Source organism: Lutra lutra, chromosome 10 (genome assembly GCF_902655055.1).
Source record: "Lutra lutra chromosome 10, mLutLut1.2, whole genome shotgun sequence".
Lineage (NCBI taxonomy): Eukaryota > Metazoa > Chordata > Mammalia > Carnivora > Mustelidae > Lutra > Lutra lutra.
Genome location: NC_062287.1, coordinates 52,993,424 through 53,011,655, shown reverse-complemented (window position 1 = coordinate 53,011,655; position 18,232 = coordinate 52,993,424). Strand labels below are relative to the sequence as shown.

General features: G+C 37.5%; 1 protein-coding gene across 2 annotated transcripts in view; it reads right to left on the bottom strand.

The window, feature by feature from the left end:
- Positions 1–1,536: 1,536 nt before the first annotated feature.
- Positions 1,537–18,232, bottom strand: part of CLNS1A (chloride nucleotide-sensitive channel 1A) — a 24,225-nt gene continuing 7,529 nt past the window's right edge. Inside the window, exons 3-7 of one of the 2 annotated variants that reach the window (XM_047693915.1) lie at positions 13,027–13,125; positions 12,272–12,379; positions 10,990–11,163; positions 5,223–5,312; positions 1,537–2,306 (exon numbers count right to left, since the gene is read on the bottom strand). In XM_047693915.1, the coding sequence (XP_047549871.1) occupies positions 5,245–5,312; positions 10,990–11,163; positions 12,272–12,379; positions 13,027–13,125 (449 nt within the window). In that variant the 3' untranslated portion in view covers positions 1,537–2,306; positions 5,223–5,244. Of the gene's footprint in view, positions 2,307–2,333; positions 3,356–5,222; positions 5,313–10,989; positions 11,164–12,271; positions 12,380–13,026; positions 13,126–18,232 lie in introns of those variants that run through there. The other variant, XM_047693916.1, reaches the window with a different exon arrangement.

Sequence of the window (18,232 nt, the reverse complement as noted above, 5' to 3'; positions counted from 1 at the left end):
CACCTATTTTCTCAGTTATAGGTACAACTAATATTATAGAATGTTACAGCTGAATCTCTGAAAGTCATTTGTCTAGTTGCCTCATTTTACAGATGAGGAAACAGGTCCAGAGAGATTTAAATACCCTGTCTGACAAGCCAGAACTAGATGCTTGGTCTCCTGCATCTTATATGACTGCATTACCCATAATACCAAGCTGACCACAGCAGTGCCTGTAGGAAACAGTGCATAGAATCTCTTCAACATTTTTTCAATATTATCAGAGCACTTTATTACTTCACCAAAAGTCATGATGACAAGTTTCTATGACTTTAAAAAAGGACCTAAATGGAATTTCTAAGATTAGCCAATGAGAATACCCTGACTTTACCGAAGAAGAAGTAAATGTCTAGGATAGAATATGAATGCTGCTGAGACTGAGAGCAGATAAATTTGGGAACTTCCTGTGCTGTTCGCTGAAATTTTAACATTTAAAATCCTGCAGTTAAGAGAGAATTTGCTTCCTTGCTACAGCTGATAGATGGTAAGGCTATATGGTATTGTGGAGCACAGGCTTAAAAATCCCAGCTCACTATGTATATGACCTTAAGTGTTATTTTAGCTCTCTCCATAGTTTCCTCATCTTTAAAACAGGATAATAAAAGCATCTATACCTCATAAGACAATTAAGAATGTTCTATAGAGGGGCACTTGGGTGGCTCAGTGGGTTAAAGCCTCTGCCTTCAGCTCAGGTCATGATCCCAGGGTCCTGGGATCGAGCCCCACATGGGGCTCTCTGCTCAGTGGGTAGCCTTCTTACTCCTCTCTCTCTGCCTGCCTCTCTGCCTACTTGTGATCTCTGTCTGCCAAATAAATAAATAAATAAATAAATAAAATCTTAAAAAAATAAAAAATAAAAAAGAATGTTATATGTATATGTATATAAAGAATCCAACACAACGGATGATACAGAGAAGGCCTCAGTCAACTTCAGTTTCCAAGTGGCCCTTTTCTTGCCTATTGTAACAAATTCAGTATTTCTGAGAGTCTGGTCAGAAAAAGGACAATCTGCTTTTTTTCAGTCTACCATGAAGGATGACAGAAACCAAGTGAAAGTGCTGAAAAGAACACTGGACATGTGTTCTTTTAGTGGTCATGAATTGAAATTTAGTCATTTATTAGCCAAGTGATTCTGAATAGCTTTTCTAACCATATTTTTAAAGTCATATAATGGTATAGAAAGTCCAAGTATAAATTTGCAACTATAAATCAACCTTACAAACACCCTGGTCTCTGTGAAAATTAAAAATTGAGAGTTGTAAGAAATTATTCCTGATCTAAGTGAAAGAAGCAGAAATCCATTGAAATGTATTAAATCCTTGCCCTACTAAAAATTTGCCTCTAAAAACTCTAACTATGCATTTTCTTACTCACTTCTTGTTCATATTCTCAAAAGTCAAATAAAAATAAACCAACAAGACTCTTGTTTTTTGACACTTACTTAAAAAAAATTTTTTTTCTCATTAGTGGTTTCAGTCAAGAATGAGAGCACAATAATATAGAAAACCTAGATTTATTTGTTAAACTATTACAAAGACAAAACAATTATCATTGAAGCACTCTGATGACTTCATCCCAATTTCACTTGTTATGGAAACTGACCTAAGAAGTTAGAAATAAAAGGATATATAACCTAAGAGGTTATAACAAAACAGACTGGTGAAACATGGTGAAAGGAGTAAAAAGCTAGTCAGAAGCATCCATGTTATGGTATTTCATGTGGCTAAGATATTTCCCAGGAAGCTCCCTAAAGATGCCTGAATGAATTAATCTGGGTCCCAAATTAGTAAAGAGACCCTCACTGTGAAGAACGAACAGAAGCCAAGATTTCTCTGAGATCTCTTTGTCTTTCTTTTTAAGGGGTAATGGGATCCTTAGGCTCTAAAAGGGTTTATCTTAGATTCAGCCTCCCTCCTTCCCATCCAGTCTACCTACATCTTCAAGCACCTGCACATTCTTACCAGGTAGGCCTATCAGGTTACAGAAGATGCATATAGTGAAGGCTAGAACAAAAGGTCTACTTTGAGGGTACCTATACATAGGAATTTTGGGGTAGATGATAAACTACAAATACCTTCTTGGTTAAGTTAATTCACCTTTGTTAATAAAGGTCATAGTTTCTTCTGCTGGTGACAACTTTTTGTCTCATATAGTCTGTCTCAAAAAAGAACTGGTTCAGGTAAATTTTGGAGAAGGAAAAAGACTTCCATCAACACCCACTCCACAGTAGAAGAGGCACCAAGTTCTTTCCTAGTTATGAGCAGAATCTGAAAAACATAAGATTTACAGTGTTTTTAATAATACCTATTATTTATTGGATGCCCAGTCAAGAGTGCCAGAGAACACAGATATATATGTTAGTCTTTGCAACAATCCTGCCAGGTAGTTTATCAACCCCATTCTCAAAGGAGGAAACTGAGGATTGTCCAAAGGCACAGAAGCCGTTATGTGGTAGAGCTGTGATTCTACCACTCCTGTGCCTTGACTCCACCCCATCTCATGCACTGAGAGGTCCTAGTTCCACTATCTTGAAATCATTAATGGTTGCATAAACAGTCTAATTATTCCATTCCTTAAAGGCAAAAACAATTTTAAATGATTAAAAATTTAAAGACACTGTTTGGAATTCAGGTCAATTATCCAGAGGAAGAACTTGTATAAACTTTATGAATAAAATAGCTCTCTGCTCCAACTGTAGCATAAAATGAATGGAAAACAAATCATCAGCTCATTAGGAAATCTGTGGTTATTTTATGATTATTTTACTACAAAATTACATTACAAGGAATCCTAAGAATTCTCACCAGTGAATTGCAGTAACATCTCATTTGTATAACCATTACTGACACAATAAATGAGTTTCTCAGAATCCTTATTAATACAGTGGTGCATATTCTCTGAATAATCTATTTTGCAAGAAGAAATATGTGAAAGGCAAAAGATCAAAAAATCTTTTTCCAGTTTCAATGTAAGTTACTACATATTACCGAACTGAAAAAGTCAGCATGCTATAAAGAACATGATAAGCAGAAAAGTGAGAAGAGAAGACTTAAGTTGGCACCAAAAGATTTCCCATACAGTGTAATAGTGAAGTACTGATATCTGGAACTGTGAGATCTGAAAATTAGAGCTAACAGAGCTGCAGCAGTATGAACACATAATTTTAGCTAACTGCAGAGGAGACAATGCTGGTTTTAGACTAAATGGCTACACTGACAGAAATAAATGCTGTGGAAATAAAAATTAAGTATTTAAAGAAGAAATATAAATCACAGAACTCTTAAGAGATATTTTCTGATAGTTCCACTGACAGCACCTGCAAGGGAAACAGAGATTCATTATCATTTTTCATGGTTAGAGTAAGAAGAAATGTTACGTTCACAATGGCAACAATTTGGAAGATAAAATGGAACTTAGAAAAAGGAGGGATCTCACAACCCAACTGGATGACTCACAGCAGTGTTAAGAGTTAAGCCAAAATATATAAATCTTGCCACACTATTACTATATGCTTTAAATTAAAGGATCTGGGCATAAGTAACATTTCAAAGACTGGAAGACAGTCGGTACTCAAGAAAAAGCTACCAGGTCAGAAGAGGAGAACACTATAGAGGGGAAAGATGGACAACAATTCTAACAAAGTAAAAATCTTACAGCTCATGAAGGCCAACTAGGATTACTAGTCCTAGAGCTCTAGATGACATGAACATGACCTTCAGTTATTATCAAACATACAGCTGATACTCAATCTGGCAAAGGACAATTTATTTCTCAGGGTAACTTGCAGCAAAGTCAGGGATAAACTTTAGGCAAACTCACAAGAACGTGTCAGGGAAAACTGGCTGTGAGCTTTTATGTCAGTCAAGAAAGCAGAAATGAGGGGCGCCTGGGTGGCTCAGTTGGTTGAGCAACTGCCTTCGGCTCAGGTCATGATCCTGGAGTCCTGGGATTGAGTCCCACGTCGGGCTCCCTGCTCGGTGGGGAGTCTGCTCTTCCTATGACCTCTCCATTCTCACACTCTCTCTCTCTCAAATAAATAAATAAAATTAAAAAAAAAAAAAAGAGAGAAAGCAGAAATGAGGGGCGCCTGGGTGGCTCAGTCGGTTAAGCCACTGCCTTCAGCTTGGGTCATGATCTCAGGGTCTCGAGATGGAGTCCCACATCGGGATCCTTGCTCAGCAGGGAGCCTACGTCTCCCTCTGCTTCTGCCTGCCACTCTGCCTGCTTGTGCTCTCTCTCTCTGACAAATAAATTTTTTTAAAAATCTAAAAAAAAAAAAAGCTAAATAAATAAAAGTAAAATAAGAAAGCAGAAATGAAGCAACTTCGGAAAATGATAGCTTTTGGACAAATGTTCATGGACTTACGGTTTGGCAAACTGGTCTTGAACACTAAGGTGCCAAGGACCTTGGTCCTCCATTATTTTACAAAGGCGGGAAGCCAATACAAGATTATAATGAAATTAGGGATGCTTGGGTGGCTCAGTTGGTTAAGTGATAGCCTTCAGCTCAGGTCATGATCCTAGGGCCCTAGAAATGAGCCCCACATCGGGCTCCCTGCTCAGCAGGAAGTCTGCTTCTCCCTCTTCCTTTATCCCCCCTCTCCTGTTCTTGCTCTTTTTCTCTCTCTCAAATAAATAATAATAAAATAAAATATTATGATTAAATTAAAGGCTTAGATACAGTTTGGAATTACTACTACTTCCTCTCTAAATTGAATAGCAGTGAGTCACAGCAAATAGCTGCTTTGTTTTTTCTGATGAATGTGTTAAGGTTTCAAATACCACAAGTGGGAAAAGGTGACTCAAGAGCAGAGCAGGAGGTGATTTCAGGTTCTGCAGCTCCCACCTGAGCCAACTAGGGAGCCTATTTCTGAATAACAGGCTAATGTCCTCGTCCTGAGTTCACCGAGGATGGGTGTGTCTTATTCTTTCATGCCTCAATGCCTAGCTCGGCCCAATGTCTAGCACAGCACTTAACATCTGGTAAGTGTAAATGTTAACCTGAGCATCACTGCAGACCACGATTCCTTAGGAGAAAAAAAAAACACATTAAGTCTCAATAATTTCAGAAACAGATAACTAACATTTTCCTAAACTGCTAATTATACAGAGTTCTCCTGAAATAAAAATTATTTCACATGATTTTCAAGTTCAATGAGAAGAAGAAAATATAAACTACTCACCCCACAGCAGCATTAATCATTTTCAGTGATCAACATCTGCATCCTCAAACTGTCCAGCAACCGTTGGTGTAGTGTCAACCTCCATCCCATCTAAAAAAAAGAACAACAAAAAAGAAAAACCACAAAAAAAATCAACTGCTGAGGGGCGCCTGGGTGGCTTAGTGGGTTAAAGCCTCTGCCTTTGGCTCAGGTCATGATCCCAGGATGCTGGGATCGAGCCCTGCGTCGCGTGCTCTCTGCTCTTCGGGGAGCCTGCTTTCTCCTCTCTCTCTCTGCCTGCCTCTCAGCCTGCTTGTGATCTCTGTCTGTCAAATAAATAAATAAAATCTTTAAAAAAAAAAGAAATCAACTGCTGAGCAACAGTCTACTGAGCTCTTCAGATAGGTAAAGGGTCAACCTATTCATCAACCAGAAGGAAGCTAGTGCCCTCTGTTGGTCACAATTGCTATTTCTTTCTCTTCTGAAAAAGTAACAAGGAATAAACCAAAAAAGAAAAATGCCACCTGTACATTTAACACTTACTTTATAAATTCTCAACCTCAACATTAAAAAGACATTAGGTAAGTTTTGAATGTACTACTCATCAAGTGTTCACGCTTCACAGAACTGTGCTGGGTATTTACTGTGTGACATTATCATCATTATTATTATTATTGAGATTTTATTTGAGAGCAAAGAAGAAAGAGGGTGGAGGAGGGGTAGAGGGAGAGAGAGAAGCAGACTTCCTGCTGAGTGGGGAGCCCATTGCAGGGCTCGATCCCATGACCCAGAGATCACACCTTGAGCCAAAGGTAGACGCTATACCAACTGAGCCACCCAGGTGCCCCATTATTTTTATTTTTAAAGGTATAAAAGTCCTATCCTCCCAAAACTGATGACCTAATTCTGAGAAAAGACAAAATAAGTAGAGTGAGGTTCTTGCTTATCTGTTCTGCTCATTTCATGAGGAAAAAAAAGTGTGTGTGTGTGTGTGTGTGTGTGTGTGTATGTGTGTGTGTGTGTGTGTATATATATATATATATATATATATATATGGAGAGACAAGGGAAAAAAGCCCCCTGGAAAGAGCTGTTTAGAACTGCTTTCTCCACTTCAGCACCTCCCATTCACCTTCAACTCTTAGCCCACAACAGGCTTCTGCCTGAGTCCCAACCCATACTCCACCTGGACATGCAGCAGAGCATGCAAATGTAACACATATCTAAAACTAAGTTATCATCTTTCCACACAGAAATGCTTCTCGGGGGGTGCTTGGGTGGCTCAGTGGGTTGGGCCTCTGCCTTCGGCTCAGGTCATGATCTCAGGGTCCTGGGTTCGAGCCCCGCATCGGGCTCTCTGCTCAGCAATAAGCCTGCTTCCCCCTCTCTCTGCCTGCCTCTCTGCCTACTTGTGATCTCTCTCTCTGTCAAATAAATAAATAAAATCTTAAAAAAAAAAAAAAAAGAAAAAAAAGAAATGCTTCTCGGGAGCCTGGGTGGCTCAGAGGTTAAGCCTCTGCCTTCAGCTTGAGTCATGGTCTCAGGGCCCTGGGATTGAGCCCCGCATCGGGCTCCCTGCTCGTTGGGGAGCCTGCTTCCCCCCCCCCACTGTGCCTGACCCTCTGCCTACTTGAGATCTCTCTGTGTCAAATAAATTAAAAAAATGTTTTTAAAAAAAGAAAAGAAATGCTTCTCTTGGGGCACCTGACTGGTTCAGTTGGTAGAGCATGGGACTCACTCAGGGTTGAGAGTTCAAGCCCCACACTAGGAGCAGAGCCTACTTTAAAAAAAAAAAAAAAAAAAAAAAAAAAAAAAAAAAAAAAAAGGTTTCTCCTCCCAAACATTCGTACAAAAGGATAACTCTCACCTGTCCAATTCAGAGACCTCTACCCACATCTCTAACTTACATTGCTTCACTCTCTTAAACATCTCTCAAATCTGTTAAGTCTTTGACATTCACTGCCAGCACCAAATGCAGGCCGTGATCTCTCATCTAATTTAAATCATAACTTACTTAACAGTTTCTTTTTGGGATGCCTGGGTGGCTCAGTCAGTTAAGCGTCTGCCTTTGGCTCAGGTCATGATCCCAGGGTCCTGGGATTGATCCCCACAACAGGCTCCCCGCTCGGCAGGGAGTCTGCTTCTTTGCCCCTCCCCTGACTCATGTGCATTCTCTCTCTCTCAAATAAATAAAATCTTAAAAAAAAAAACAGAGTTTCTCTTCTATCCTCCAGTATTTCCCTCTGCAATCAATGTTCCATATCACAGCCAGGGTCATCTTCTGAAACAACAATCAAACTAAAAGTTCTTCACTTCACATTCTCATTGACCTAGGCAGAACACTAAAATTCTTTAAAAAAGCTTTCAAGTTCCATTAATGTATATAACCCAGTTCACTACCCCACCTTTATCTGTTGCTGTAATAACCACCCTTCATACACAGAGTTCCAGACATAATGAACTACTTACAGTCCCCCAAAGTTGAACGGTCTCTTGAACTTCTGCACATGGCTGATCCAGTTACCTGCATCTCTCCCCAACCTGTACACAATCCCCCTTCACCCAGGTCACTTTACTCCACTTTCTCATCTTGGCTTAGATGTCACTTACTCCATGAAGCTTGAATCTCTCTCTTGACTATCCAGGCTGAGTGAAGAGTCCAACCTCTTGATTCCATAGCTTCTCAAGCTTCCCCTATAACTCAATGCTGTATCACAATGTACTATAACTGCCTAATGAGTTCAATTATTTTTGTCTACACACGAATGCCATTGACATGAAGATAGTAATCTCATTTTACTTGGGCACTGCTATATTCTCTGTACTTGGCATAGTAGCTCAATAAACACTTCTTATGAAAATAAGCACACGAAGTACTGAAATACCACAAAGAGACAGGGTGTTTGTTTCTCAGTGTGAAAAAGATGGTTTTATTAAAGCATGGGGAGCAGGACTCAGGCAGAGAGAACTGCGACAGGCTGTATTTAAACAGCAAAAAGGTTGCAACTGCAATAGGCTGTATTTAAACAGCAAAAAGGTTGAAATTTACCAAAGCAGCAGATCTTAGGTGTTCTCACCACAAAAAATGGGTAACTATGTGAAGCAATGGATGTTAATTAACTTGACTGTTGTAATTATTTCACTATGTATACGAAAACATCATCTGACATACCTTAAACATATATAATTTTTAGCCATTTAAAATTTTTTAAAAATAAATCAAATTTTAAAAATTGCAAAGGTCAAACAAAATAAATCAATGGCAAAAAGAGTGACATGGGTACTTAGGACTTTAGGAGATGGGGAATGGTACAGGCTGAAAAAGTTTCATATATAGGCAACTCTCAATATCCTAATAAGGCTCAGGAATAAAAGTCCAAAATAGCACTTAGCAAAAAGTGTTTGTGATCTTAAAATCATTTACTATAAAGCATTAAACAAGGAATTTTGCAATTTAAAAAAAAAAAGCCTTCAGTGAAGAAAAGCTTTTCAATGTCCAAGGACACTCCCCTGTTAATCACTGTAATTAAAAAAAAGATACCATCTTGAATTCTTTCAGCTAAGAGTTTGGTAGTACACTAGAAATCATCTGAACCATCTCAGCCCATAGCCTATGTTAGAGGCTCACCAACTAGGACTTAAAATGGAGAGAATACACAAGGAATAACAGTGTGAACCAAAGCCTAAACGTTTCCAAATTAAAATATCCCAGCACTGTGACATCTGGGTGGCTCAGTTGGTTAAGCCTCTGCCTTCGGCTCAGGTCATGATCTCAGGGTCCTGGAATTGAGTCCTGCTTGGGCTCTCTGCTCAGCGGGGAATCTGCTTGAAATCTCTCCCTCTACCTCTGTTCCTCCTCTTACTTGTGCACGCGTGCATGCACACACATGCTCTCACTCAAATAAATAAATAAAATCTTAAAAAAAAACAAACCCAGGACTTCAGATCCCCCAGGTCAACATGCTATATGTGAATGATGATATTGATTACAAAATTATGACAGAAACTTGTATTGCCCAATAAAAGAAAAACGAGGGATTTCTGGGTGGCTCAGTCAGTTAAGGGTTCAACTCTTGGTTTTGGCTCAAGTCATGATTTCAGTGTCCTGAGAATGAGCCCCATATTGGGCTCCACACTCTGCAGAATCTGCTTGAGATTTTCTCTGTCTCTCCTTCTGTCCTTCCCCATGCTTGGATGCTCTCTTTCAAATAAATTAATCAATTAAATCTTTATTTAAAAAAAGAAAAACTACAGTAACCCTCTTTTAAGAGTATCTGCATCCCTAAAAATTAAAAGTGGTAAGACTCTTTAACAACATTAAAATACTAGTACATATTAAATACATGTAAGATGCAAGAAGTGCTTAACAAGTCCCAATGTATTCTTTTTGCATATTAGCTCATTTAATCCTCTCACCACTTATTAGCTATTCGACCTCAAGCAAGTTATGTGATCTTTCTGTGCTTCAGTTTCTTCATCTGTAAAGTAGGGATCACAGTAACATTTACCACAGAACATTCTTTGAAGGATTAAATGAGTATGTGCAATGTGCTTAAATCAGGGTCTGGCACATAAGAGCAGTATCTGAATGTTCTACTGAGAGTAGCAGGAACAAAATCAGAGATATGTGGGGCAACGGCGAGGTTGTCTCTTCAGAGTTAGAACTTTATATGGTGATTATCAGGCAATCACTGAGGGAATATCCCTATATAGGGGTGACCACAGAGTGTTCTCAGATTAAGATGGCACAGTGAGCTGGAGGCAGGAATGATCGACACAAAAAATTTTACTACTGTAAATCCAGTCGGAGAAGACAAGGGCCTAGGGTTGAAGGATAGCAGCAGTAATAGCAAAGAAATGTTAAAGTCATTTAAATGAAAAAATCCATGGGCCCCAGTATTGCACTGGAGCAAGAAATAAGAAGTAAAGGCTGAGTCAGAAGAATACTTCAACATTCTGACTGAAATAGGATACTCAGAAAAGCAAACCAGTCTTATAGGGGAAATATTTATCAAAAAATCTACAAAGTGGAGATAACAGAAGCAAATTTGAAAGCCATTTGTCTAAGGTCCAGAAGTTTGTCACAGAATAAGAACCCAAGTTTCTTGAATGCTATCTAGCCCTTTTAATCAATAGATTATCCTAGTTTTGCATATAATCATGTAGGAATTAGTTTTAAAAATAAAAACAGCAGCATAGATACACGTACACATAAGCAAACAAACAAAAAGACTGGAAAGATATGCAAAAGAAAAATTAATAGAGGTCTTTCAATCATAATTACACTTGATTTTTCATTTCTTCTTTGCCTGTGTCCATTTAAGATTTTTGACTGTCAAAAAACTATTTTTGTAGTTCAGGGGAAAAGTAAAAAAAAAAAACCAACAAAGTTTCATGAGAATTCCCATTCTATGTAATTCTACATTTGCTTCCTACATGGTAAGATTAATTCTGCGATTTCTCTCTCTTGAGTTTCTAGGGGCGCCTGGGTGGCTCAGTGGATTAAAGCCTCTGCCTTCGGCTCAGGTCATGATCCCAGGGTCCTGGGATCGAGCCCCACATCAGGCTCTCTGCTCAGCGGGGAGCCCGCTTCCCTCTCTCTCTCTGCCTGCCTCTCTGCCTACTTGCGATCTCTGTCTGTCAAATTAATATATATATGTAAGAGATATATATATATATACATATACACATATATAAAGAGTTTCTAAAAAAACATATATATCTCTCCGCACCTTCCCCTGCTGCCCAAGGACCATCTAACTGCTCACAATGAAAGAAAGGATACTCACCTTCATAATCTCTTATTGAGTCTTCTGTCCGGACTCCAGCCATGTTATATTGGCTGCTCACAGACTGAGAAAGCATTCCTTCTAATCTCTCCAATGTGGCTTGGCCTTCTGCTGTTAAATGGGATAATCCTTCTTCATAGGTATAAAATGTAGGGATGTCTCCCTGCCCTTGTTCTAAATAAATAAAATGCTTTTAAGCTATTATAAAGAAATTAGAAAAACATGGATAATCAATAATGCATTTACTGAAGGTAAGGTACAGTTTAAAAAGACTTCCAGGGAAATATTTTTCAATATTTATTTAACACACAGATGTAGGTCATCTATTGAAAATAAAGACACAAAGAAAATGTCTCTACCCTCTAGAAGGAGAAGGGATTCCAAAAGATAGTGAGCCAGTAAACAGCAATTCTCAAAAAATCAAATGTCCATGAACTAGAGGGAATTTTATAGGTGAGTGCAAATTAATATGATACTAATTTGTACTGATAGGTTTTTTGGATTAAAACACATGCTCCTTTTAAAAACTGAGAAATTCTGGAAAATATAAAAAGGATAAAAAATAAAATCATTCAAAAATCTCATTGGAAATGAGAATGTGTTTAGATACATTCTCTAACTGTAGCTCCTCCTGTATTCTCTAAATGTATCTCCTTCTCATAGAAGGAAAACTCTAGAACCAAATTTGTCTCAGGCCAGGAAGTAGGTACATATGGAAGAAAGGACTTTGGACAGCCAGATCAGTGGACATGAAAGCCGTGGGAAAAAGAAAAGAGAACAGCAGGCACCTCACGTTATAAGACTACCAGACTATGATGGTATTCTGGTCTGGAAAAGAGAAATAATCTTAGATAAATGACGTATGGTTCTCGGGGGAGAAAAATGACTTTGGTAGTGAGTTGTTTGAAGGATTATGTTAAGTAAAGCTGTAGGTGATAAAGTTTTCAAGTGGTGGAGGGAGAAGGCTTGTTCTCTGGGAGCAGGTGCATCAACTTAAAAGATTCTCCCAACCACCCGCTTTCTCATCTATTGTTTTCTTCCCCTCCATTTATCTCTATTCATTTTCTGCTCCCAATCATACCTACTTTTTACCTGCAAGCTTGCAAAATCCATCCATTTTTCCAGTTTGGCTTAAGACATGAACTGCACCATTCACTTTTATTAATAACCACACTATATGAGTATTTAATAGAAATATAAAAAACTATAATCCCATACCCTTAGTACAAATAACTGGTTAAAATGAAATAAACACACATTTAAGAAAATCCGTTTCACTAACCATGTGCTTCCACATCATATTCTTCTCCATCATAATCATCTGAGTCTTCATCCTCAGGATCAGGATGTAAAGCCTGGCATTCACACATTGCAGTGAACATTGCCTCCACTGAACAAGGAAATTGTAATGAACATTCTTTTCTGGCCAGTGTAGAGTAAAAATTTAATAATATAACCAACAGTGTAAATTAATTCAATGGGTAGACAAGAAATATACCAGAGTCTCACTATTTATAAAACCTGCTAAATTCCAAGGAGAATCAATCTTGAAAAGTACCTGATGGAAATGGACAAGTCACAAAATAGTAGTTCATTTTAAGATAATGTTGAGACTTCTTCATGCCTGGCTGGGTTTTCTGAGAAAAAGATGCAGTGTCTTGATCAGACTGCTGGTATCAGGGTGAAGCCCCTTTCAGTTCATAGGGCTCTTTTCCAGCTATCCTGGCATCTTCCACTTTGGAACTACCAAGACCCTTGCCCTCTATCTGGCAAGATTCAAAGTCAATAGCATCAAGTCAATAAAAATAACCAGATCTCTCCATTCACAAAACACACCAAATAACATGGTGTCTCCTATACCCTCACTACACTGACAATCTTTGATATCAATAGGTATCTGGTCCTCAATGATACATTAGATGTTAGGATGAAGAAAAAGCAACAGAACAGAGGTAATGAGGGTAAAAGTGTATGTATATGAGGGGTGGGATGCTTGGTTATGTAAAGGGAAAAGAATCAATTCTATAGAATACTCACATGCTGATTTATCACTAGGCACAAATCTGAATTCAGCAATAGGTTCAGCATCATCATCACTGTCTTCTTCTTCTTCAGTAACAGATTCCTTTGATTCTTCTAGGAAGGGAATAAAAATAACTTTTTAAATGATGTTTTTTGTTTTGGAAAAAAAGAACCCTAAAATAATTTCATAAAGGATGCTTACTGATGTATCTAAACACTGCAATACAGTTTTCACTTCATAACATGGTTATTTTAGAGCTAAAAAAGACCGTGGGCAGCCTCCCTGGTCTAATCACACTGTGCCTTACTGAACTCTAAGGATCCCAAGCTCCCTGTGAAGTCATAGTAAGGGTGAGGAAACCCAAACAGGCCTCTAACAAGTATAGTTCCACTGTCATCTGCCTCTCCTACCTTTCACCATGAAACAAAGGATTCAGTAGCAGTTTGTAAACCACTAATGTGATTTATCACCAATAATTTACAGATGAGAAAACTAAGGCCCATAAAAGTTAGCAAACCAAACAGATAAATTACTGAAGTCTGTAGGCAAGAAAAAAATACAAATGTTCAATAAAGAGAACTAGCACAGGCTGCTGATGGAAGCAGGAACTGCTACAACTATTCTGGAGGTATGTATAGCCTATTACCCAGCAATTCCTCATCTATGTATACATTCTGTACAGAAGGAGTTTATACATAAATGTTTACTGAAGTACTGTATGCACTTGTGAAAATTTTAAAAATAAATGCTACTTAAAAAAACAAACATGTATTGTGACCCAGTCATGTTGTATTTTATAGACAGCAGTTAAAAAGGAATGAATATTTTTATGTATCAAAACTCCTAGATTAAAAAATGTAACCAAGTGAAAAAACCAACTGCAGAATATATATAAATAATACCATTTACTTATTAAAAGTTTAAACACAAAACAAAACCATTATATTGCTTATGGATTTTATACATATTCAGTAAAAAATCTAAAAGCTTAGATGGGAAGGACACATACCACCTTTAGGACAATGTTTAATTTGGGAGACAGAGTATGGAACAAAATGGAAAAGGTATGAAAAGGATTTCAATGGTACCAATACAGTTTTAGCTCTTTATATTTTTTTAAAGATTTATTCATTTTATTTTACTTTATTTTTTAAAGGATTTTTTAATTATTTATTTTATACACACAGAAAGCTTAACTTAGTTAAAAGCTTATCACAGATGCTTAACTGACTAAGCCATGCAGCTCTGTCTAAAGATTTGTTCATTTTAGAAAGAGAGAGAGAGAGAGAGTGCAATTGGGGAAGAGGGGGAAAGGGACAGCGACAGAAAAAATCTCAAGCAGACTCCCTGCTAAGCATAAAGCCAGACACTCAGTTCCATCTTAGGACCTGAGAGAAATCAAGAGTCAGACACTTAACTGACTGAGCCTCCCAGACACTCCCAGTTTTATTTCTTTAAAAGACTAATATGAGGGACGAGTGGGTGGCTCAGTCAGTTAAGCCACTGCCTTTGGCTCAGGTCATGATCCTAGGGTCCTGGGATCGAGTCCCACATCGGGCTCCTTGCTCAGCGGAGAGTCTGCTTCTCTCTTTGCCTTTGCCTGCCACTCTGCCTGCTTGTGCACACTCGCTCTCTCTCTGACAAATAAATAAGTACTAAAATCTAAAAAAAAAAAAAAAAAAAAAGACTAATATGAAAAAAAAAGTCAATTTATTTTAGATAAAGAATAATGAAAACTTTTTATTACTCTCTGTACTTTTCCATGTTTGAACTGTTTCATAATTTTAAAAAACCAGGTCGGGGCATTGAACAGTTTTTATTATAAAACTAAACTCTGAAGGTATCTACAGAGTTGGCTTTTTTCTGGCTGACTCAGTTGGTAGAGCACATTGACTCTTGATCTCAGGATTTTAAGTTCGAGCCCCACACTGGATGCAGAGGTTACTTAAAAATAAAATCTTCAGGGGCGCCTGGGTGGCTCAGTGGGTTAAAGCCTCTGCCTTCGGCTCAGGTCATGGTCCCAGGGTCCTGGGATCGAGCCCGCATCAGGCTCTCTGCTCGGCAGGGAGCTTGCTTTCCCCCTCTCTCTCTGTCTGCCTCTCTGCCTACTTGCGATCTCTGTTTGTCAAATAAATAAATAAAATCTTAAAAAAAAAAATCTTCAGTGGTGCCTGGCTGGCTCAGTCAGTAGAGAATGAGACTCCTGCTATCTGAGTTCTAAGTACAAGTCCTTGGGTGTACTGACTGCTTAAAAATAAAATCTTAAAGAAAAAAAAAACTTTAAAAAATAAATAATATAAAAAATTTACAAAACCAGGTCAACAAAATACTTAAATAGACTCTCAAAACATGCTCAAACTAATACGAATTAAAGGTGTTACATGCAACTGATGAATCACTAAATTCTACCCCTGAAACTAATAATATACTACAGGTTAACTAAACTGAATTTAAATAAAAAATAACACATAAAAATGTAAATTAAATGCTGTTTAGCATATTAAAGTTACCATTTAAAAAACATTTTATTTCTCTATGCAGATGAAAACAAAGTAGAAAGATTCTTATACTACTATCAAAAGTGTAAACTGATACACAATTTTTGGAAAGCAATCTGACAATATATGTTAAGAGCTTTAAAAATAGTACCTTCAAAGCAGCAATTCTACTCCTAGGAATTAACTATAGGGGGTATCAAAATGCTTTTTTTATTTTTATTTTTTTACTTTTATTTTTCCAAGCCATGCAAGCTGAATGTAGAATGAAAAAATCTTTATTTTTATATACATATTTATAAGCAAAGTATATATATATGTGTATATATACTTTGCTTATATGAGCAAAAAAGGAAAAAATTTTAAATGCCCACTATTAACAATTTTAAATAACAGATTTCATAGGACATTTTTCTGTCCTATTGCTGTTATATAGTTATATTGTTATACTGTCCTCTGTAAACAAGTGAAATAATAAAAAAAATATTGGAGAATTCTAAACAACTCTAAACAGTTGAATTTAATACATTATGGTAGTACCAAACTTTTTCAGTGTTTTTTTTATTAAAAAACATTTATTAAAAAATGTATTTAACTATTATAACTATTATCCTATAACTGAATGAACATCACTTTTATATTATAAAAGTAATACATGCTGGTATAAAAATAATTGAAAGAGTGTGATGTAGTCCAAGGAAAAAGTAAGTCCCTACCACCCTAGTTCCTCTCCCTAGAAGTAACATTTATAACAAATTTTTTATATCCTCAGGAATCTACCTTGAGGCAAGAAATATAAATGAAATACAGTATCTTTGCAATTAAGAAAAATACACAACTATGACCAACACTCATCATCTCATGCTAGATCACAGTATCTGCCATATTTCCAGTCTCTAAACTTTTCTAAATTTTTAACAGTGCAAGTAAGTTTTCAGTTATTTTAAAAATAATCTAGTATCCTCAATTATAAGTTGAAAGTCTACTTTAATAAGGTTTATGGAAGTAATCCAAAGAGAAAAAAAACATCTGGAGCCTGGAGAATTAGGAGAGGAACAAAGGCTGGGAAAACAGGATCCAAGCACGTGAACTTATGAGAAGAGTTGAATAAACGGAACTGGAGGGGTGCCTGGGTGGTTCAGTGGGTTAAGCCTCTGCCTTCGGCTCAGGTCTTGAATCTCAGGGTTCTGGGATGGAGCCCCACATTGGGCTCTTTGCTCAATGGGGAGCCTGCTTCCACCCCTCTCTCTCTGCCTGCCTCTCTGCCTAATTGTGATCTCTGTCAAATAAATAAAAAAAAATCTAAAAACAAAACAAAAAAAACTGGAACTGGAGAACTACTACGTAAATGTGACCCAGGAGGATTCTACTTTTTAGTACGATAGTGAAATCCAACTTAGTTTGGTAAGAAAGATTAATCATAGTCCCATCAATTTCAAGAATATAATCATATAGAGCAAACATTTAAAATACCTATCCCAGAGCGCCTGGGTGGCTCAGTGGGTTAAGCCGCTGCCTTCGGCTCAGGTCATGATCTCAGGGTCCTGGGATCGAGTCCCACATCAGGCTCTCTGCTCAGCAAGAAGCCTGCTTCCCTCTCTCTCTCTCTGCCTGCCTCTCCGTCTACTTGTGATCTCTCTCTGTCAAATAAATAGATAAAATCTTAAAAAATAAATAAATAAATAAATAAAATAAAATAAAATAAAATACCTATCCCAAACCTACTGAATCCTTACTGCCTAGTCTGGGACTCCTGGTATTTGATTTTTAATGCTCCCCAGGTGTTTCTACAGTGCAGCCAGGTTTAAGAACTAAATACTACAGGGGCACCTGGGTGGCTCAGTGGGTTAAAGCCTCTGCGTTCGGCTCAGGTCATGATACCAGGGTCCTGGGATCCAGCCCCACATCAGGCTCTCTGCTCCGAGCCTGCTTCCTCCTCTCTCTCTGCCTGCCTCTCTGCCTACTTGTGATCTCTGTCTGTCAGATAAATAAATAAAATCTTTAAAAAAATTTTTAAAAAAAGGAACTAAATACTACAAACTCCTCATTTTTCTGGATGAAACTTAGGCTCAGAGAGACGAAAATAACTTGCTTACCAAGTTAATGACAGTCTTATTCAGTGTTTCTCTTTAGCTACCTCTCTAACCTTGAACTCTACCTCTCTAACCTAATTTTCTAACATACATCTTTGCCCAAAGCTAATACTCTCCACTATTTATGGGCATTTCACACCACGATCTGGAAATGACTAGCAAAGTCACCTCTAAGTTTTGCAATTCTATGAATGAATGGCTTACACTAAGTATGAAATAATCTTGTTTATAAAATCATAGTTGTACTTATTTGGAAAGTGAACTTTATGCCCCAAACCTCCTCATTTGGAAGTCTTACTGCAACCCAAGGTCAACAACTTTTTCTTTTCCTTACCCTCTCTTTCAAACTTCACTAGATTTTTATCTATCTTTGCACTTTTTCCAATGGCAAGTGTTCAAAACCTTTTAGCAAAAATATTTTCAGAGAGCTGAATCAGGCAGGACTGACGAGACAGGGTTGCCAAAAGCCCTAAAAGTTATTAGATAATTTAATGTCACACTAATTATAAGTCACCATCTTATATCTGAAATGATATTAAAATCCTAAATTAAAGGAGAAATCGCTTAACAGGCAAACTCACGGAACTGTCTCTTATACACTATTTTGAAAGAAAGGCAACATTTTATTAGTT